Source organism: Haplochromis burtoni, unplaced genomic scaffold (genome assembly GCF_018398535.1).
Source record: "Haplochromis burtoni strain Fernald_Lab_line unplaced genomic scaffold, NCSU_Asbu1 Contig_159, whole genome shotgun sequence".
In the NCBI taxonomy this organism is placed as follows: Eukaryota; Metazoa; Chordata; class Actinopteri; order Cichliformes; family Cichlidae; genus Haplochromis; species Haplochromis burtoni.
The window spans coordinates 1,307,857-1,329,721 of NW_024582520.1; the positions used below are offsets into that span (position 1 = coordinate 1,307,857).

Here is a 21,865-nt window from a genome sequence, read left to right on the forward strand (position 1 = left end):
ACAGCAAGTCAGTGAATATTGTGTGGCAAAGCCTTTAACATTACACTGGGTTGTGCTTGCTGGTGAGGCTATGGCTGGACGAAGCCAGACGGAGGCACGAGGCACCGTTGGTTTTTTGTGTGTGTGTGTGTGTGTGTGTGTGTGTGTGTGTGTGTGTGTGTGTGTGTGTGTGTGTGTGTGTGTGTGTGACTGTTTTTCAGCCTTAGAGGTTTTGTTTTCCAGGTAAAACCTTTGCGATCATGCCTCCCCTACTTGTCTACAGTGAGCCTCTGTAGCACGTGCGTAATTCTAAAACACACCCCAGAGTTTAGATTCTATTGAGCTGAGCAGACTCATTTTATTGACTAGCATTCAAATATCTCACTGAATACAGAATAAAGATCTACCACAAAGCAAGCAAGCACGAGACGAGGCTAATCAAAAGGTATTGGCTGAATATGCTTATTACGCCAACCCTTTTAACAAAAGATCTTTCAGCATGCAGCTCATGTACAAAACAAAAACTTTCCACCTTAGATAAGTAACTATATTAAATTAAATGTCATTAATATAATCAAAGCAAAACAACCAAGAGTTTCAGTGTTATTATTTTGCTCTTTACATTCTTGATTTATATATTTTTCTAATACTCTATTTTTAAACAACGAAAATAAACTGCACCTGTTCCACCAGTTAACTCCTCTAACAGAAACACATCTCTGCTTTATCTTTGTCCTTATCATGTTGTTTTGTTTTGTTTTTTTCAGAAATCTGTTCCCCTTAAGTCGTATTTACCAAACAAAGAGCAAAAAAGTAACCTGAAATCACTGTAGTGTGAAACCAGATACTAACGTAGTCGAGCCTGTGTGTGCTGGCTCAGTGTGGGCTGCGTTAGATGGGGAAAAGTGGGGATTTTTTTTACTTTTTTTTTTAAGCTGTTGAGTTATCTGGTGGCTCTTTTGTGTAATGTTTTCCTTCACATTAATAAAGACATTAATTCAACATTTCAAAATGGTGCATAAAACATTCACAAGAGTGTGGAAAGCCTGCTGGAAGACCTATAGATCTTCTGCTTATTGTAGTAACTCTCCGTCTGTCTCATGTCTCGCCTTCTAGCCAGGAAGTTTGAGCAGCAGCAGCAACAACAACATCAGCAGGGCCAGTCAGACAGTGTGCAGCTCTCCATGGAGTGAGAGCAGGCGGCCCGTCTTCAAGCTTCTCCTGCCCGTGGATATGAAAGGACTGGGATGGTTGCAGAGTTTGTGTAAAAAGAATCTGCACCCATCCTTGCTGCTTCATTCACCGTCTGACGTTTCATTTGTGCACGTGGAGCTGCTCCACAGCTACAAAACAAAGCTGTGGATGCTTTTGTACAGCTGGCAGCTAGCAGGTGTGCTGTCTCAGACAACAGTGACACTAAGCAGGTGTGACGAGCTAAAGCTGGAACTGCAGTGTTCGACACTGACACAGGCTGTACATGGTTCATCCCATTTCTTCTTTTTTCCCAGATGTGTGCAGAGAAAAGATTCTTAAATGTGAAGATGAAGGCACATAAACCTGAAGTTAGTAGTTAGATTATTTGTAAATGCATCATCTGGATCTCTGTGGGTTTTGTTTTGAAATAGCTGCTTCAGTTCACGTGTATATAAAGATTTTTCCTTCTAGCATTGAGCTTAAGACAGCACAGATTCACTGTGGAAAGTCCTGTAAAAAAAAAAAAAAGTACACTTACATGATTCTCGGGTCAAATGAATCGTTTGTCTGAAACAGGCTGTTGGTACAGCTCCTCAGTTCATCCACTAAAATAAACTCTCTCTGCTAGCTTTCATCCGATTGGCTGCCCCTCATAAACTAAAAACAGCATGAGGATGGCGCTTTGGCGCTCACAGCCAGAGGTGTGATGTCATAAGAAAGAGAAAGGGCTCTTGAGGAATCCAGAAAGATTACCATATTAGGTGTGTCCCCTCTCTGACATCATACAGAGCCAAGAGTAGAAAAGTCTGTTTGAAACAATGTTTAAAGCAGCCTGAAGCTCTTTGTTTGAAATGGCTGCAGGTGAAAGCTCGTACGTAATACCAAGCTAATTGTTTTGAAACTGCAATAGGTCACCTTTAACTTTGTGGAACACCATTATGATTTTGTAGCTGATTTCACACAATCATCATTATAATAAAATGATTCTATGTTGATGGCTTAAAAGTGCGCAACGAGTTGGAATATTACTGCTGTGCTGACAGCTCTGTTTATAAAATAACACGGGTTGGTTATGTAGTATTCAGACTTTTTCTGTTGTAAAAGTTCAGATTTTGTAAGAAAATCCAGAGAAAAGACGTCTTAAAGGTCTCCAGCATGTTGTTTTATTTATAATGTAACACACTTGTCACATCTGTCAGCATATTAAAAACACCACAGAGAAATTAAAAAAACAAAATAATGTGCTCTGAGAACGCAACTATATACAGAAAAAAGGCAGCCAGTCGGTAAACTGCAATAAAACAAACAGCCAGCGGATTCTGCATAGATGCAATAAAGTTCAAGTAGTAGCAGCAAGAAAGCATACAGCTCTTCTAAATGCGACACGCTTTTGATTCCCTCAATGGCGCGGGCACACGTCCACGTCTTCAATGGGGAGCGTGGAGGCGTACTCAGACCCCCAGTCTCTGAGGAACAGCTCCTCTGCTTGGCTCTGCAGAGTCTGCTGGCCCGGTTTAACAGCAGAGCCCGTCTGGTTCACCACCAAGCCCACGCCAGCCGTGAACGCAAAGTAGTTTTCTGACCAGTTGGACGTCCCTGTGAAGAGAAACAGTTTAACAAGCTGGACTGCAGGAGACTCTGGGTGAGAGCTACAGTCTCCATTTATCGAATGCTTTTCTATACTTTCTGTCACACGTACACAAGTTTAAAACAATGTGATCAGACAGTTTTTTTATTCTTAGATCTGTATATTGTGACAGAGATTGGAAATACCTAATATGGTCATTTTAGAAGCCCCGCCCACCTGGTGTTTAAACTGTGGAGGATGGCTTTACATGGAGAGCAGCTAAAACAATTAGAGGATGAAGCGCTGCACTAAGACTCAATATGTGATGAACAGTGTTGAGTAAGTTACTTTAAATCAGTAACTTAGTTACATTACTAGTTACTTCTATCAAAAGTAACTCAGTTACTTCAAGTTACTCGTTACTTTCAGAGTAACTAGTTACTAGGGAAAGTAACATTGGTTTTACTAAGAGTTCTCTTGTTAATGTGTTGCTTCCGTAACTGGATACCCAGCCAGACTGCCAGTCTTCTAGCTTGCTTACTTGCCACAAGTGCACTGTGCCACCTACCAATAGAAAGGAAAAAATAATGTGCACATTTCCACGAGAGAAATCCCACGCCTGACCGTCGTTGACCCTGATTCTAGCCTGCTTTTTACATCCAACACAAAAACTGCAGTCGTGGTGCTTTCGATTGTACTCAGAACTCGGAAATTCTGCCTTCTGAATAGGAAGATGTAGGTAACAGCAGACTGCAGATGAGCTGCATACAGGGCTGGACTGGGACAAAAAAATCGTCCCGGGAATTTGACTAGAGACCGGCCCACCATTATAGGAAAAATCATAAAGCCTTTGAATGAAAACAAACACTGTTGTGACAGTGATGTACACTGTTCTGATGGTATATATGTATCAATCTATCAATCGTTTGTTGTAAGACTCAGATAATTATTTTTTTAAAAGTGAGACATTTGAGCTGTGGGTAGTGACCGAAAGAACGAGATCGCGGATACAAGCGGCAGAAATGAGCTTCCTCCGAAGGGTGGCTGGCCTCTCCCTTAGAGATAGGGTGAGAAGTTCGGCCATCCGGGAGGGGCTCAGAGTAGAGCCGCTGCTGCTCCACATCGAAAGGAGCCAGCTGAGGTGGTTCGGGCATCTGACAAGGATGCCCCCTGGGCGCCTCCTGGGTGAGGTGTTCCAGGCATGTCCCACCGGGAGGAGGCCCCGGGGCAGACCCAGGACACGCTGGAGAGATTATATCTCTCGGCTGGCCTGGGAACGCTGGAGCTGGAGGAGGTGGCTGGGGAGAGGGAGGTCTGGGCCTCTTTGCTTAGGCTGCTGCCCCCGCGACCCGGCCTCGGATAAAGCGGATGAAGATGGATGGATGGATGTGAGACATTTTAAATGAGAATAAGAAAGTATTTCTTTGTGCCCCCTCTCCCTGTTAATGCCCTACCTGCCCCCTGGCAACACTTTGCTAGACCCGCCCCTGCACAGTTACCAGCTGTCAGCTACCTAAAAAAGGATCCTGGTGTTATTTGTCTCTCAGAAACAGTTCATAACTTCCCTTCAACTCATTCATGTCACCTAAAAGGTAAACCTGTTTCTCCATCACAGCTCTGATGATCCAGTAAGGACATCTCCTGGTTTCATCTTCATGTTTCCCTCTCACCAGATAACCAAACCATATCATGACCAGCAGCTTTACAGCTGTGGCTCCAGCAAACATCAGCTGATACTAGAAATTAATATTAAATAAATTCTAACAACAGCTGATCAAGCTTAAACGTGCTGCTGTTGTTTAGCGCGACATCCGCTGGTTTCCTCTTTCGGCGCAAAGTGAGCGATAAACAAACAAGAGAGAAAAGCCGATCAGCTGATCATTGATCAGTTTCATGATTGAAGTAGAAACAGGAGAGAAGAAGAGGCAGCTGTGCAGCAAACACACAGTAACTCCAGCTTTGTGTCTTTTTCATTGTAGCTGAAGTCCGGGACAAAATGTTCCTTTTCACCTCAATAAGAAACGCGTAATATTTTCTCTGAATACGAGACGATTCTGTTGTTGGCAACTCTAATAATTAACCTTATGAACAAAATAAAGTTCAACATCAGTAACATAGCACCACCCAGCTGTATAGAAACTCCGTCATGCTAGCTAGCACGCAGTACGAAAAAGTCAGCATAACGAAAATAAACTCCACCTAAACTTGGTTCATATCTGACCCAGATGGACTGCAGGTTATAACTTCTTACCTGAAGTTCAGTTCACCTGACACTCTCGGACCAGCGGCCGCTTCGGGTCTCTCCTCTTGCCTCCCTTTTCCTTCATCCACCTGCTGGCCTCCACCACTTGCTAATGTTATTGAATCTGTGGAAGCTCCGCGATAGCCACCACACGAAGTAACGAATAACGAGCCTATCTAAATCCCAGTAACGAGTAACGCGTTCCTGGTTTTGGCATAATAACTAGTTACCGTGCTCGTTACCACAATAATAATGTAGTTACTGTAACGCGTTACTTAATAACGCGTTAGTCCCAACACTGGTGATGAATGCAAAGCTACTTTTGGAGAGTTCAAGAACAGAAACAGAGCTGAAATTGAGTATAATCGTTCCACTTTACAGACATTACCTACTAAATGTTAAAAGCTGGACACCTTACGCTGTTAAATTTTGCCTTTCACAGTTCAAAGGAGCTAAAAAGTGTTAAAATGTAGCCAGTGCTGGCAGCATACCTATATAGACCACTCTGTCTGTAACCATGTACTTGGCATGGTTGACTCGTGCAAAGGGAATCTTCTTCTGCTCTGCTGTTGAAGGCACTGTAAAGATTTTCTACAGATCATACAAAAAACGTTGCTTTAGAATCCGCCATGTCATCGGTGACTTAAAACGTTTCATGAAAAGAAAAATCAAATCTTCAAACGTACCACGTCAATGTCGCACGTCAGTGGATGCCTCCTGAGCACCTGCAGGGACTGCAGGAAGATGAACATGTCAGGAGAAGAATGCTCCCAGCAGCTGACCAGCAGTTGGACCCGCACGCCTCTGGTGCACGCCGCAGCACGCAGGGCCGTGTCAATGGCGGGCCAGAACCTGAAAATGAGAGACCAGGACATACTTTAAAGCTCTACAGCTTCCACAAGACACATCAGCACTTTTACTGTTTGATGCAGGCAGGTAGAAGCAGAACGAGCAAATTTCTTCCTCCTGAAATGCTCTCCGAGCGTGTGTACTTGATCTTAATGAGAGGCTGCTTTGTAAGCCAATCTTTTACCTTTTTAGTAAGTCGACATAACATTTTTTTAACAGCATAACAGTAATTTCTGATTGTGTCTTGCATTAAGGTTGACTGACTTAAGAATCGCTATTAACTCATTCACTGCCATTGACGTCTATAGCCGTCAATTGCAGTGAATGAGTCAATGGGTTTAACTCATTCACTGCCAATGGCTGGCAGTGAATGAGTTAAATGACATGAACAGTGCAGCTGTGTGAGTGGAGTGTACCTGAGTGGCTCCGTGAACTGAGACAGTGGAAGGAAGTCCATGACAGAGATGTAAACGAATCCCTGAGCATCGTTGATGACAGACAGAATAGTGGACAGATCGTCAGAGCGGCCACGGGCTGAGATTTGTGGAGGGGCGCTCTGCAGAAAACAGACACAGCAGAAGCAATGATGATCAACAGAGCCAACACAGGAGGAAGAAAAGCCTGTGACAGCTGAGTGATGTCCTTATCTTGAGATTGGAATGGTGCAAAAGCAGTTTCAGACAAACATACAAATGTTGTTTTTTAGCTTTACACCAAAACATATTCAGGGCATAGTTACATTATGAAGATGAATTTATTTCAGGGGGCTAAACCAAAGTAAAAGTCCCAGAGTGCAATTGGTGTTTCTGTGAACCCACAACATGCAGCTAAAGGAGCTCTGGATACAAGAGCTCTATGAAACCTACACTTTTTTTACATTCTTACAAAAAAAATAGTGCCCTGGTGATTGCAGACTCCTTTTTCATGGTAAAGAAAACCCGAGAGCACATCAGTCTTAGAGGGGTAAGCACAGAAGTAAGCATATCATTATCCAAGTCGAACATAAGAGGAATCTTGCAGAGAGTTCAGTACACCATGCAAACCAGCTATCGTAACAAAGACAGAAAGGGGAGATTAGACACAAACATCTACAAAAATCTGAACGAGCCCCAGAAATCCTGGTCCAGCATTCTCTGGACGAGGGAAGCTCAGATCAGCCTGCAACCAAAGGACAAAAGAAAAGAAACTGGAAGAGAAGATAAAACCACAGAGAAGGCTTGGAATGGTTTATGATCTGAAGTATGATGGCATGAACAGGGATGGCTTCCCGTGGCACTGGGCCACTAATGTGTATTCATGATGTAAAAGAAGGCAGTTAAAGACACACCATCTGTACAGATTTAGAAAAGAACAGCAAATTAAAATAATAATGAACAACGATGTTGGTTTTAATGTTTCTCTCACTGACTAAAAGACTCCAAACAAACCACAGACAGCATCTGTCTGTCTTTTTTGTTTATTCCTGATCAAATGTTAGGATGTTCCCATTCGTTCAGTGTTGGGAATAAATCTGTTTGTCATTGAGCATTTAGTATGATGACGTAACATAGACTCATCTGCCTGTGTCTATAAAACAAATAGCAATCGATGCAACACAGTTCCTGTAAAATGACAGCAGAACTCAAAAGGATTCCTCCTGAAAGGATACTCACAGAGAGGTAGACCTGAGCAGGGACCCCGTTGAACTTCAGATGCAGGGGCTTCTGGGAACTCGACAGGGCAGAGAGGCGAGCGGGCCAGTACGGAGGCAGGGAACCGTTTATCACACCGCCGATGCTCCAATACACCCCAAAGATCCGAAAGGCATCCTGAGCCAGGCAGCTGCAGTCCTCCACTGACAGACCCACCTCCTTCACCTTTGTTCAAGAGAGTCCACAGTCTGCATTAGCTCTGACACAGCACCTGTGCTAGTATGCACGATGTGTGGGCTGATACAGGGATGTAATTACTTCTTCTAAAGGGAAATGTATCATTTTCAGGTTTTAAAGCTGGACTCTGTATTTTTAGTCATGGACTCCAGTAAAGCAGCTTTGCACAGTTCATGCTGGGCTTTGGTGTAGCTGCTCTTTTAGGGCCTCTCCCAGTTTACGTCTAACTGGCTGCCCCTCACCAACAGAGGGTTTAAATCAGCAGCTGAGCGGGGCTTCTGTGCCCATTGACAGAGCTGACCATATTAGAAATATTTCCTCTCTATGACAGCACAGAGGAAACAAAAACCATGAGACATCAGTCCTGCACTCTGTTGACACTAATGTACTTAAGCTGGGACGGATCTGTCTCCCTGCCCCACTTAAAAATGTTGTGTGGAGACTTCTTACTCGACATTACCCGACTAAAAACAGGGGGATTAGTGAGGATATCCATCTCTTATACAACCTATATATAATAGTTTAGGAGTTTGCACCATACCTGGCTTAGAGAGCGCCAGTCCATGTTAGCACTGCCCACATAGAAGTGCTTTTGGTCAACCACCCACAGCTTGGTGTGGACGATGCCTCCAGTAACGGCTTTGAGGTCCACCTCTCTGACCTCTGCACCTGCAACGGAAAAACAAAATAGCATGGGAAATTAATGCTGAAATTCCTTAAACGTCCTATTCTGAAACACAAACCTGGCACTCTTACCTGTCCCAGCCAGGTCGGCTGTGTCGTGATTTGACTGTTGGGGGGCGTTGACAGCGATCTGGAGCTTTACACCTTTGGATTCAAGTTTCATCAGCTGCTCAAAGACCTTTCTTCCCTGAGAATCATGCGAGGCCATTAGCTCAGAGGCTTAAAGCTTCAGGTACAACCACCTGATGTGCCGCATTGTGAGACCTGAGTGTGCAGGTGGTTGTGCTCACCTGAGAGTCTGAGGATTCGTGCGAGCCCAGATCGCTGTCCCGCAGTGTGAAATAAAAAGCGGCGATGTGGACTGAGTTGTTGGCTCTGTCCAGCAGGTGCAGCCAGCTGTCTGCGATGCTCTTTCTGGACGAGGGGGAAGACTGGTAGAGACCGACAGGAATGCTTTCCACCAGGTGCACTCTGAACAACAAGGACCACATTCAGCAGTACATTAGTTAATCATGACAGGTGAATATAATATTTCTGACATAAATAACTCAAAAATATCCAGTTGCTGATATCATTTACCGACAGTCAGTGCTACAGGGCTCTGGTAACAATCCAAAGCCCTCCAGCCAGTGCAGCTCCAGCTGAGCCGTGAGCTGGGACACGGACATGGGAAGCCCGTAGTGCCACACGTGGTGAGAGAACCCTCCGAGAAGCAGCAAGGTGGTGCTCAGGAAGCAGAAGAGGGTAAAACTGGGACATCCTGACCTCTGAAGGATGATAAGGGGAGAATTTATACACTCCAACAGGCTACATCACACTCACAGCTTAAGCATAGCATAGCATACTGTGATGCATACCAAAGCTGCAACTGCAGGGAGTGGTAGAATTCTGAAGAATTCCTAAATAGGTGCACATGTATGCCTCAGCTGAGACGATCAAGGAAACAGACGCCAGTGGAAGCTCTCAAACAGTGACATAACTCACCTTGGCTGACTTGGTTGCTTTCACTTTAGCGGGCGTCTTTGGTGCTGCAGCAGCGTCTGAGTCGGGATCTGCTTTTTTCTCTTCGAGCTTTGGGAACTTTGACTGGCTTATGAGTGGTTTACGATCCTCCTTCACTTCCTCTGATCTCTCACCAGCCAACTCATCCTCACATTCAGCTTCTGATGAAGATATACTGTCCCTCAAACCAGCTGTGTTCAGTGGCTCTGTCTCCCACGGAGGTTCTTCGTCCATTATAGCTTCCACTTGGCTGTCCTCAGGTGCTTGAAAGATCTCTGCAGACTTTTCAGAGTCTCCAGATGGAGTGAGGAGAATCCTGTCTTTAACTGCGGGGTCGTACGTCTCCGCTGGCTCCTCCCAGGGTATCTTGCTGGGGAAGCTCTCGCGTGGCAGATGGGTTGTAGGCCCATCTGGGGTGGTTTCTGAGGTTTTGCTCTTGACTTGCTCTGATCTGAGAGCAGGACGGGGGCTTGCAGTCAGAAGAGGGGAGTGAACAGGTTGGGCAGCAATCAGAGGGCCGTGAGCTGTCGCAAGAGCCACTTCTGTCCTGCTGAATGTAGAAGGAGCCTCGAAGCCAATTTTGGGGGTGTGGAACAATGGCGCGGGGAGCGCTATTTCTCTGGGATCAGGCGGCTTGGACTTTGAAGTTTCCAGACTTCCAAGTTTCTCAGGAGGCTGAGCATGGACTGGAGTGTCCTTTCTGGGAACCGGCAGCTCCGTGCTCTGACTGGCTCCAGCGGGTCGCTTCTGGAAAGTTGGGATTCTGGAGACTGGTTTCCCACCTTTGCGGTTCATGTCTTCTTTCTCCTCGAGGTTTTTTTTCAAACTCTTTTCGTCAGCTTGGAGACGGTCCAGCACAACACTGCAATCCTTCAGATCCTGAGGAAGATGAAATATCTGTTATAAATCTGTGTAATCATGTAGCACACACACACACACACACACACACACACACGAAGCAGGGATTCTGAATAGCTTCATGGCACACACCAAAGGAAACGTAACACCTACGGCTATCTAAAAAGCTAGCAGTGAATCACTGAGAGACTTTTCCAGTCTTAGTCTTCCTGCTCCCGCTGGCTCCCGTCAACATCAAAGCTCCCACACTGACTAGCTACACCCATTTAAAGCAGCTCTCCTGACTGGTGTGTGGCTGCTGTTGACTTGTTAATATTTGTTTCCCTGCATGGCACAAGCCTTACCGTGGCTACAGCATTGTTTGACCTGATATTCTCATGGCAGTCAGTGCTCAACATTAGCCTTGCTCTGCTCCACCTCTGCCTGCTCATTTTCATAAATACACTGACAGCCCAGCGGTCCAAAAGTGGGCGTGGCCACTCTACAGGTCACATTTTATGGATGCTACATTAACTTGCCAGTAAAATATATAGCAGTGCCCCCTACAAACAAACAAACAAACACTTAGATACGTACCTGCGTTTCCAAACATACTTCATATTACACCCGTCAGCCACAACGTTGAAACCCCTGCACTGATTTTAATGGGTCACTTCATTGCACTGGGTCATTGCATTAATGTAAACGATACTTTGATACACTGTTGAAAGCCAAGCACATTTGCAAAACATGTTCAGGAACAGCCGCCAGGCTCCCCAGATCTACACTTCCAGAAAGATCCCCACTTATTAAAGACAATGAAGACAATGTCAAACCATATATGCATTCCCGTATAGTAAGTAAGACCTGGTGCTAAAGTGGCCCAGCTGTAGTTAATCAGTGTCACCCATTTCATGAAAACTGGCACATTATGAAACAAAACAACCTCCCCTCCCCAACCTGTTGAGAACAGAAACTGTAAAACAATCACGCCTGGAAGAACGTTTCTGTCTTAAACAAACAGCAATTTGTCTCCTCCCTTTTATCAAAAGAGCTGACGATGCACAAGTGGTAAAGACACGTTTTTAAAATGTGCTGCTGGCATCAGCATCATCATGCATTTTGTTCTGCTAATCCAGTTTAGGGTCACAGTTGGGTAGGAGCCAATCCCAACTGTGAAAGGGTGAGAGACAGGGTACACCCTGGACTGGTTGCCAGTCTATGGCAAGGCTCACACACAGAGACAGAACAGATTTGCACTCATATTTGCAACTACGGCCAATTAACCCAACATGCATGTCCGAGTATCCAGAGAGACCCCAGGCTTCAGCTTTTGCAGATATATTTGAACCCAGCAAGTTTCATGTTTTACAGTTGCCTTTATTTTAATTACAGAAATACTCTACTATTCTGCAATATTCATGTACTTTAAATTCAACTGTATTCATATAGCGCCAAATCACAGCAACAGTCACCTCAAGGTGCATTATACTGGGGTCTTCTCTCTACAATAATACAGGGAGAACCCCAACAATTAGTCGACCCCCTATGAGCAAGCACTTGGCAACAGTGGGAAGGAAAAACTCCCTTTTAACAGGATGAAAATTCCAGCAGACCCAGGCTCAGGGAGGGGCAGCTTCTCTGGTTGGTGGTAAGGGGAAAAAGACGAGACAATAGGCATGCTGCTGAAGAGAGCCAGAGACTAATAATAACTAAAGATTAAATGCAGAATGGTTTATAAACACAGGTTGAGTGAAGAAAAAACACTTGGTGCACCGTGGCCCCCAGCAGCGGACGCCCATTGCAGTGTAACTAAGGGAGGGTTCGGGGGTCACCTGATCCAGGCATAACTATTAGCTTTATCAGAGGGAATGTTTTATAGAGTTTTAAGGAACCACAAGAATGCCAGCTGTCTGAGAACAAAGTGCTCTTTTGGGGTGATATGAGATATTTAAGAGAGAGATGAAAATAGATATAAGCCAGTATTGATTGTGACTATTCAATCTTCTGTTTATTACTAAATAAGCAACAGCTCTCTTCTCTGCCAGCAGGGCAAAGGAGGTTAAGACATTTCCGCACTGGCCTGCCAGTATTTCCCGGAAGCGGTTTTATGCAGCTGCAATGACACAAAGCAGGATATTTATACTGCAGGGCTGTGCAAATAGGAGCTCTGCCACACCCAGGAGGCCTCACAGGTGGCTCTGCTTTGCTCCCTCCCCCCACATCATGCGTGCACAGAACAATATCTGAAAGTGAGAGAAAGGGGGGTGTTTGTAGGTGAATTATAGCCTACCGTCAGATCTGCCTCCTCAGCAGCTTCCTCCTCCAGCTCAGCCTCACGTCTCTCCATCTCCTCCTGGAGCAGGACAAGCTCAGAGTCTGACTCGTCTGACTCCTGACAGGAGATATCGGTAACACCGTTAACGTTAACAAGCGATGGAATAAAGCACTAGTTGCTGCGTGCACTCTGCATTAAGTGTGTTAACCATTAAAGTAACAGAAAAGGGGAAGGAAATAATATGAAAGGTATTTTTTGTTATTAACCACATTTAAACATCCTAAGCTAGTTAAAAAAACTTACCATGATTAGAGACCTTTAACTAAGTTTTGGCTCGCACGCGGAGTTAGCTAAAACAATGCTAGCCGCTTAAGCAAATATTTATTGCGGTAAAAAAAAAACTAAAGCAGTAAAGTTGGATGACTTAAGAGCAGTACGGCCTCTTTATAATCCTCGCTTAAGTATTCTACACGTATTAGCCAACTAACGTCTTCGCCGTTGACGTTAGCCAGTGAGCTACGTGGCCCACGATGAAGTTTGCAGCAGCGGAGGAAGAGGAGGCGGAAAGGAAAGGCTGAGTAATAGAAATCCCACCTCGTACGTAGCTCTCTCCTGCCTGCTCCTGGAGCTTCTCCTGGCTGTCGGTGTCGACGTCGGCAACTGTACCTCGCCGGGGCGGAGGGACTTTCTGGATCGCAGTACCATGGGCATCCTGGAGCACTTTTTTTTTTTTAAATAATGCAGCACCTTCGTGACTCGAGGCTTAACGGACGCTGCGGAGCGTTAACAGCGGGCTCGTTTGTCTGCAGTGCCGAGGAGAGCTCAGCGACACACCCGCTAAAGCTACGCTTCAGTTTATTTTTTGGGATATACTCACATTTATTAAAAACAAATCGATTGGGTCGTGTAAACAATCTTTAAATTGATTTGAATGCACCTACCTTCACGCCATACGTAAACAACAAATTGAAAAAACCGCGATTTCCTGTCTTCGCTGATTGGCGGTTGAAATCAAAACTGTAGCTCCTCCCACAAGTCTTGACTCACGTCACACAATGCGGAAACCAAAAAGGGATTACCGTCGTCGGCTGCACATCCCAGGAGTCCTTGCTCGCGAAAGGTAAGCGCTGTCTTTGTTGTTAATAAATTATTGCGGGTGTCTTGCGTGTTTTATGGTTCTAATGAGGAAGCAGACGGCCTCTGACCGCTGGCAGTAGCAACACTTCACATTAGCGCTGGCTCACAGTTACTTTCAGTTAGCCTGGCTGTGGCTGAAGACCCTGAGCGGAACAGCCGGTTGTTTATGCTTTTGTAAAGCTCAAAGGAACCTCAAGAGCATAAAAGCAAATCAATTACATAACGGAAGTGTGACAGAATGTGGCCAATTGTTGCTGTTACTGTGTTATGCTGCTTTAATGTTCTGCTGTTATCATTAATAACAACTGCATGACTGATTGAAAAGATATAGTTTTGTGGAAATCGGATTCGATTTTTCTTTCGAGGTTAGATATTTTATATCACAGTACTACAATATGAATCAAAGGCTTGGACACTACTGGCCACTGACCACACAGGCCACTACTTGGTCGACTGATCTACTTTGCAGTATGTTGTTCTGAAAACCGAGGAAAAAAGCATCTTCCCATTGAACTTTTTTGTGTTTTTCTGCCTCTTTGAAGCTAAAATAGGCAGGAAAATACATGAGATATTAATGGAAAGCCCAGGATGTCCTCTATTAAGTACATCAGGACTTAGTAGGGTAGCTCAAATAATCAAAAGATGTAGACCAAAAACAAATGTCTATTACAGAGGACATAAATGAATAAGCTAGTTCTCAGGAGGATATATTTATTTCTTTTCCTCGTAATGATTTCTATTACAAGCACAGTAGTTGTAAACGTGCCTGCATGTCACCTGAGGCAAGTGATTTGGAGAGGGCCTGTTATCACATGAGAACGCTGCGTGTGATAACATGCAGTGTTCTCATCATTCTTCTTGATCAAACAGCCCACACAAAAGGCTGGAGGTGTATTTTAGGCCACTGTCCTACTGTGTGAAGGGATATGATCAAGGTACACAGGGGTGACACTGAGGATAGGTTCTCTGATCACATTTGTGTTATCAAGATTGTTTTTTTCCCCATCTTCTAACTTCTTGTTTTTTCATTCAGGTCTCATGTAATCCCCTCTGACAGAGAAGATGAGCTTTGGTTCTCTAATGATGATGATGACAATGCCAGCTATTTAATCACATCAGTAGTCCAATGGAAGCCCCAGTTACAGCCACCCCTCCTGCCAACTCCTCCAATTCGCCCTCCCCGGCCCCCCTGCGTCCTGCTGTCGCCCCCTCGGTCCAGCTTAGCTTTACCGTCCTCTACACCACTTTGTACGCCGGGCTCTTTGTGGTGGTGTACGTGCAGCTGTGGCTCCTCTACATCTATGGACACAAGCGATGGAGCTACCAGAGCGGCTTCCTGTACCTCTGTCTGCTGTGGGCTGCCCTTCGCACCACCTTGTTCTCTTTTTACTTCCATGACGCCCTGCAAGCCAACCACCTCCCCGTTGCAGCATTCTGGCTCCTCTACTGCTTCCCCGTTTGCCTGCAGTTTTTCACTCTCAGCCTCATTAACCTGTACTTCACTCAGGTAAGGTTGAAGGGATGTGGATGGGGAAACGTTCTTAAAAATCTTGTGTCATTTAGAAAATGTTGCTCAGAGTGTAAAAAGAGTTGCTCTGGTACAGCCATGGTGATAAAAGCACAAATAAAACTAGTCAGAGGAAAACACAAGAGCCCCTTACAGTGGATCATGTGTCCTCAGCTACAGCGCCACATTTTTTTCCAACAATATCTTTATTATTTTTTACATTTTAATGACTTGCAAACAGTCCAACATTCTAAATACTACATGAACATACACTCCTCTCAGACAGCAAAAAGAAAGCAACAAAGTCGTCAGATTTGTCACTCCGTTAAAGGCCTAAATTTGTCATTATCCCAAATCAAATGTCATTGCCCTCAGTCCTCGTCCTCCTCAGATAATACAAATCCTTCTACAAAATTCACAAATGGTCTCCACACCTTCTCAAAAACATCCAATTTCCTTTTCAGTATACATGTTATCCGCTCCAATGGCAAAGCCACCATCATTTGTTTTATCCACTGTGTGATACTCGGTTCCCTTGTTTTTTTTTTTCCATTTTAGTGCGATTAATCTTTTTGCTTGTAACAAACCCATATCAATAAACATTCTGTCACTTTTTGTGTACCTCATGTTTTCTGGGTACAATCCCAGAATAAGGAAGCCAGGATCCAAAACAACCTCTTTGGATAATATTTGTTTGATAGTTTGTGTTACTGCAGCCCAAAAAGAGCCTATCTTCCTGCAATCCCAAATACAATGCCAAAAGTTACCTTTATCTTCATTACATTTATTACAAGTGTCTGGAATATTAGAGTTGTACTTATTTAATTTTTCCGGAGTAACATATATTCGCATTAACCATTTGTATTGCAACAACCTTAGTCTCGAATTAATAGTTTGTTTATGAGCTTTTGCGCAAACCAATGCCCATTGTTCCATGGATATGTCCTTCTTTAAATCATTTTTCCAAGCGTTCAACCTTCCCAACGAATTGTCAGATGTTTTGGACCTAATCAATTTATATATTTCTGATATTGCCCCTTTTTTTTGAACTGCTTTTGCTAATTATGTCTTCCAATTCTGATTTTGGTGGTTTGGTGCAGGTATTATTTTGATTTGCTCGAATGTAACTTCTAATTTGGAGATATTTGAAAAATTGCTTTCTATCTATATTATATTTATGTCTAAGCATATCAAAGGACATCATATCTTGAGAATCTGTTGCATACAAATCTTGGATTTTTTGGAGTCCTTTAATTGACCATTGTCTAAAAACTTCATCCTCTCTTCCAGGTCTGAAATCCTGGTTTCCCCACATGGTGTAAACTGTGACAATACAACAGGTTCCTTCATATATCTTTTTACATCATACAACACTTTGACCATGTTCTTTACCATTGGATTTTTCGCCTTTTTAATCAAGTTTATTGCTGTGTCTGAGAAAAAATATAAAGGTAAAGGTGGATACATCTGTCCACTATCTCTGTTATTTCTTTAGAAAGTCTTTCATAGTTATTTTCCACGACCTCACTTAATTTGGGCGAAATCATTATTCCTAAGTACATAAAGTCCTTTACTGTCTTAAAATGAGATGTTACTATGGGTGGGTTTTTCCTTTCTTCTTCATTTAGTAATAAAACGGATGATTTAGATTTGTTAATGACATACCCTGATATTTGACCAAACTCCCCTATCAATCTAAGCAGAGCAGGTATAGATTCTGTTATTTTAGAGAGATATACTATTACATCGTCTGCGTACAACGAAATCCTATGTTCTACTTCATTTACCATAATTCCTGTCAATGATAAACTCGAACGTACGGCTAGAGCTAATATAAACAACAGTGGGCTTATCGGTGAGCCTTGTGGACATCCCCGTTTCACCCTTATTATTTTAGAGATATTTTTGTTTGTCAAGATTTCAGTGGTTGGATTTGAGTGTAATAATTGTATCCATCTTTGAAACACATCTCCATAACCAAATCTAGTCAGAACATCAAAAAGATAAGGCCACTCGACCCTATCGAATGCTTTTTCAGCATCCAGTGAGTGTTTATTTCAGTCAGATCCATTATCATTTCCCCTTTGCGGTTTATAATCGACGTTATATTTTTCTGCACTTCCAAATGTTTAATTTGCCATGCCAATATTTTTCCAGGTTTCTCTCCTTGTTCATAAAAAGACTGATTTAATCTCAAAATGTTCGAAGCTGCTCTATCTCAGCGCCACATTTTTATTCTTGGTCTTTACATGATTCACAATTCAAAATAACCACTGTTCATTTTAAACTGGAGCCTGGTGCAGCCGTTCAAGTAATCTACTGTGAAACATGATGTTGTAGCTCCTTTCCCTTTCACGCAACTTCCTTCTAATTGATCGTATTAAAAAAAAAGGCTAACAGCTCTTGTGACTATTATGCTCGTGCCACAGACTTCAAAGAAGTATAACAGGACTGACTACTCGGCTGTGTTACCTGCAGTTCTGCCCCCATCAGATCTTAATCAAGCCTGTTGTGTTTTGAGCAGGATGCATTCTTTGTGTCTTTATGTTTATGTGGGTGTCTTTGTGTCTTTGTGCAGGTATTAGTGAAAGTGAGAGAAGTGGACAGAGGGCTGTAAGTTTTACATCATTTTCCTGTTGTTAAATCTAGAAAAGCGCCTCGTTACGTTATTGTTATGAGCCCTAATCGTCCCGATTGGACCCCCTGTATGTATGTTCCTCAGGTGGGGAGCAAGGTGTTTGTACGGTGTGCTGAACGCCATCTTCTTCTGCGTCAACGTGGTGTGCGCTGCACTCGGGGAACGAACCAGCGATGGCGAGAGGGGAGAGCGCACCTGGAATCTAGTCCTGGTTCGAGTTGTGGTCAACGACTTGCTCTTCATCCTGGAAGCAGTGCTGCTGGCCTCCACGCTGTTGCTCCTGACCCGACACTCGCGGTCCGCCAGCATCCACCTGATCAGCAGGGTGTGTTCAACGTTGTTCCCCAGAGAGAAAAATAGGGATATGCTAATCTTGCACTCACTATTGACTTCACTGCACTGGAGTTTATACTCAACGAACGATGCATCTGCAGCTCAGATGTGTCTAGACAAGCCAGCTGTTTAAGAAAGGAAATCTCGTGGTATCTACTCAAAGTATGTCAGTATCAGCATCAAACATGAAGAAGTGGTACTGAGCCAGCCCTGATGAACCGAGCCAAGTTTAACAGCAGCACACGCATGATTAAACTCATGTTTAGTCCTGAGCTGCTTGGAAAAACAATGCGTGTCATGTCTCCAGTCTGAGAAGATCACGGGACTGACATCACTTTGACATCATCGGGGTTATCTCAGCTTGAGCTGCTACACTACATATCTCCAACAGATCGTTTTAGGTGTTGCGTTAAAGGCAGAGAGGCTCCTTTTTAGCTACACAAAAGACATTTCCTCAGGTGAGAGGTGAGACGTCTTCACGAGAGCCTACAAAGAAGTCCAGTTACCTTCAGCTCAAGTGCTTAAAACTACCAGAACCTGGATCACAGACAACCTGCACCAATGTCTGTAACAGATCTGTGTAATAAGCACTGAGATGCATTATGGGAACTGCAGGATCCAACATTACTTGAGTGATATAATGGATGAAAGCAATGTTGAGCATAGCCAGAAAAAAAATGTGATGCTGGACACAGAAAAGCCAGGATACTACCATAAAGAGCGATGGGGATGTCTGTATTTTGACAGTACTCCAGGCTAACTTTGTTTTTATTTTTTAACCTGACCAGGGGACCACAGTGTGGCGTACAGCGGCACTGGGAGGAGCAGTGATCTTCCTGTTTGCCAGCAGAGCCTGCTACAACCTGACCGTCCTGTTTCTGTCCCAGAAGTATCGGGTGGAGTCCTTTAACTATGATTGGTATAATGTCTCTGACCAGGTAAGGATCCAGTACCATCCAGTGTCTGCTTAACAACTTTGGACAATTAAGGTGCCCCTAAAGAGCACTTTCTGCACTTACTTGATTTAAGGCGGACTTGGAGAGTGAACTCGGCGACAGGGACTACCTGGTCTTCGGTGCCATCCTCTTCATGTGGGAGCTGCTTCCAACTGGCCTCCTCATCCTTATCTTCAGAGTTCGCCGGCCTGCTCAAGAGGTAAATCTAGTGGATGTGAAAGTAATGTCCCAAACTAAAAATCTACTAATGACACCTGAGACTGTATTAAATACAATTATTTACTGCTTTATTACTCAAAAATATAGTGCAAAATCACAACAGCAGTCGCCTCAAGGTGCTTTATATTGGAAGGTAAAGACCCTACAGTAATATAGAGAAACCGCCAACAATCATATGACCCCCTGTGAGCAAGAACTTGGCAACAGTGGGAAGGAAAAACTCCCTTTTAACAGGAAGAACCCTCTGGTAGGACCAGGCTCAGAGTGGCAGCCATCTGCTGTGACCGGTTGGGTTCAAAAGTGGGAGACAGAACAGAAGACACGCTGTGGAAGAGATCCAGAGATTAATTATAACTAATGCTCTTCCTCCCATTCTACTTTTAAGTAACCACAGAACCTACAAGTAAGCCCGCAGACTGAGAGCGAAGTGCTCTAATGGGGTGATATGGTACACTGAGGTTTTTAAGATAACATAGGGCCCGATTATTCAAGACCTTGTGTGTAGGGAGAAGGATTTTTAATTCGAAACATTATTTCATCTCATTCTCACAGAACAGCATCATGGCTATAAACAACAGGGTCCTGCCTCGGCCGTACTTCTTTGACGACCCTCAAGGCAGCGATGAGGACATACCCGCTCCATGGGCCAATGGTTCAAATTCAAACATAAGGTACAAGCACCACAAAATCTGATACACGCAGGTCATTACCTTAAAGCTGATCACAGGGTTTCAGGAGTGTGAGAAGAGCTCTCATCTTCTTCTTTTCTTGCTTTTTCCCCACAGCTGGTACGGATCAGAGACCACGCCGCTCCTATTTGCCAACAATCCTCCAGACCAGAACCACCAGCACCACACTCTGTATTCCACTCCTCAAAACTGACCCCCCCTTCCCGAGTTCTTGTTTCCTTGATGACATTTATCTCAAAGACAAGCCGCTCTCTCTCCTAGACACACTCACAGCCAGTAGTCCCTCACTGTGTGAGCAAATTTGCACTGAAAAATCTCAGGAAATCATCACCAAACAGTGAATATGCACCTTCTATTTTTCTAAAGAGACTGTATTTAAAAAGTTCTTCCTCATTTAAAGGGAACAAGCTATGTAGAAACAGATCAAACTGACTTAAACTGGCCAGTACTGCTCTCTCATGAAGGTCATACTGAGCTACAGCCACAGGTTGACTTCACACACATGCCATTGTTCAATTTTGGAGAGACCCTTGCCATTTCCAAAGAAGAGGATGGCGCACGCGGCCTCATTTGCATTCCTGTCGGTGTGATGTCGATGCTAAGTTCAGTGAAGTTAAACAGCGACTTTTTTTTTTTACAGGCTCACATGTGATCGTTTGTCTTGTAAACAGACTGTTTCTTTTTGGTGTTTGCAGCTAAGTACTGTTTTAAGACCAGGGATGTCCTTGGCCTGTACACTGCTGCTGCTGGTATAGTTTTCTTTCATCTTTTTTAAAGGCCAGTGTTTGCTCCCATGTCTGTAAAAAGTTGCATCGTTTAAATATTTCTAAGTTGACTGAAGTCCTTATTGGATCTCTAAGTTTAACTTATTTTATAACTGTGGGTCTACCTGTAATTAGAGTTGGAAATCAAACGCGACTCACCCTTTGCGACTTTTATGCAAAAAAAACCAACTTCCTCATAGTCTGTCACTCACCTGTGGTTTGGACTTATCCACGTGACAGGTATGTACTGTCCATGCTACGGACCAATAACAACATCAGAATAAACCTGCTGGGCATGTTGCTGAGCAGAAAATCTATGTGGTAGAAATTCTGTATCTACAGTGGTGCTGTTATGCATTTTAGCCCTGTTACTGTGAAGGGTATGTGACTCGCTCTTTGAAATTCAGGACTCCTTTTGTCTTTTATGTAATTGTTGACTGATAAAAAATAATAATCTAAAAAGACTCACTGTGCCACATGCATTACTTAATGTTTCAGTGTAAGGGTCCCCAACTGCTTTGGGGTTTTCATCACAAATATCAAGTGCACTAAGTCTGAAAACATGACCAACACCTAACTAAAGATGCATGTTAAATAATTCTTCCATTAATTATCTGGATGAATATTGACCATGGACTGTATGAAAAAGAAAACAAAGCTGCAGATGAGTTTGGAAAGTGGAGTCAGCATTAAAGTGTTTTAAAACCTGCATTCTTTTTAATGGCCAGCAGGGGGCGATGACAATGGCTGTCAAAAAGATGTTCTGAAGTCTTTGGAAAATGGCCCACTGATCATTTTTGGGCTCAGTGACTAGTTTCAGGTAATAGACTAAAACATGAAATTAATTTAGTAAATTATTGGTCCTAGTAGTAGAGCTGGATGGATCAATCCAAATATCTATACTATTAATACCAGTGCTGATATGGTTATTGGATTGATACTAGCACAATAGGATCAATACTTTATTTCTAGAGTCCCAGAACCTCGAGTAATGTCACTGACATGTGTCATCATGGCATGATGGGTTGCTGTTTTAAAAAATGTTATAATCTTATTCCCTTAATAAATGGAACCATTTGACCTGCACTGGAGCAGACTGGGTTTGCAATGATGCAGATGTTT

The 21,865-nt window shown here is 43.6% G+C and overlaps 3 protein-coding genes across 4 annotated transcripts in view; 2 read left to right on the forward strand and 1 right to left on the reverse strand.

The window, feature by feature from the left end:
- smim19 (small integral membrane protein 19) overlaps positions 1 to 1,260 on the forward strand; it is a 2,757-nt gene extending 1,497 nt beyond the window's left edge. The window contains exon 3 of the mRNA XM_005933246.3: positions 1,096 to 1,260. Coding sequence (XP_005933308.1) covers positions 1,096 to 1,172 — 77 coding nt within the window. The 3' untranslated portion in view covers positions 1,173 to 1,260. The remainder of the gene's footprint in view (positions 1 to 1,095) is intronic.
- A 1,053-nt stretch (positions 1,261 to 2,313) lies between these two features.
- Positions 2,314 to 13,234, reverse strand: pld7 (phospholipase D family, member 7). 2 transcript variants are annotated; one of them, XM_014337090.2, is made up of 12 exons: positions 13,095 to 13,234; positions 12,516 to 12,617; positions 9,368 to 10,264; positions 8,963 to 9,150; positions 8,674 to 8,854; positions 8,456 to 8,570; positions 8,241 to 8,368; positions 7,484 to 7,687; positions 6,248 to 6,387; positions 5,669 to 5,834; positions 5,474 to 5,573; positions 2,314 to 2,769 (listed from the first exon to the last, which is right to left on the reverse strand). In XM_014337090.2, exons 1-12 carry the CDS (start codon positions 13,209 to 13,211, stop codon positions 2,573 to 2,575), a joined length of 2,535 nt encoding a protein of 844 aa, XP_014192576.1. In that variant the 5' UTR covers positions 13,212 to 13,234; the 3' UTR covers positions 2,314 to 2,572. The 2 variants fall into 2 exon arrangements, with proteins under 2 accessions (XP_014192576.1, XP_005933311.1); XM_005933249.3 differs by lacking the exon at positions 13,095 to 13,234 and adding an exon at positions 12,804 to 12,955.
- Positions 13,235 to 13,510: 276 nt separating this feature from the next.
- gpr137 (G protein-coupled receptor 137) lies at positions 13,511 to 21,207 on the forward strand. Its single transcript, XM_005933247.2, has 8 exons — positions 13,511 to 13,620; positions 14,671 to 15,144; positions 17,723 to 17,757; positions 17,867 to 18,107; positions 18,904 to 19,053; positions 19,145 to 19,270; positions 19,843 to 19,961; positions 20,076 to 21,207. Exons 2-8 carry the CDS (start codon positions 14,764 to 14,766, stop codon positions 20,170 to 20,172), a joined length of 1,149 nt encoding a protein of 382 aa, XP_005933309.1. The 5' UTR covers positions 13,511 to 13,620; positions 14,671 to 14,763; the 3' UTR covers positions 20,173 to 21,207.
- Positions 21,208 to 21,865: the final 658 nt, after the last annotated feature.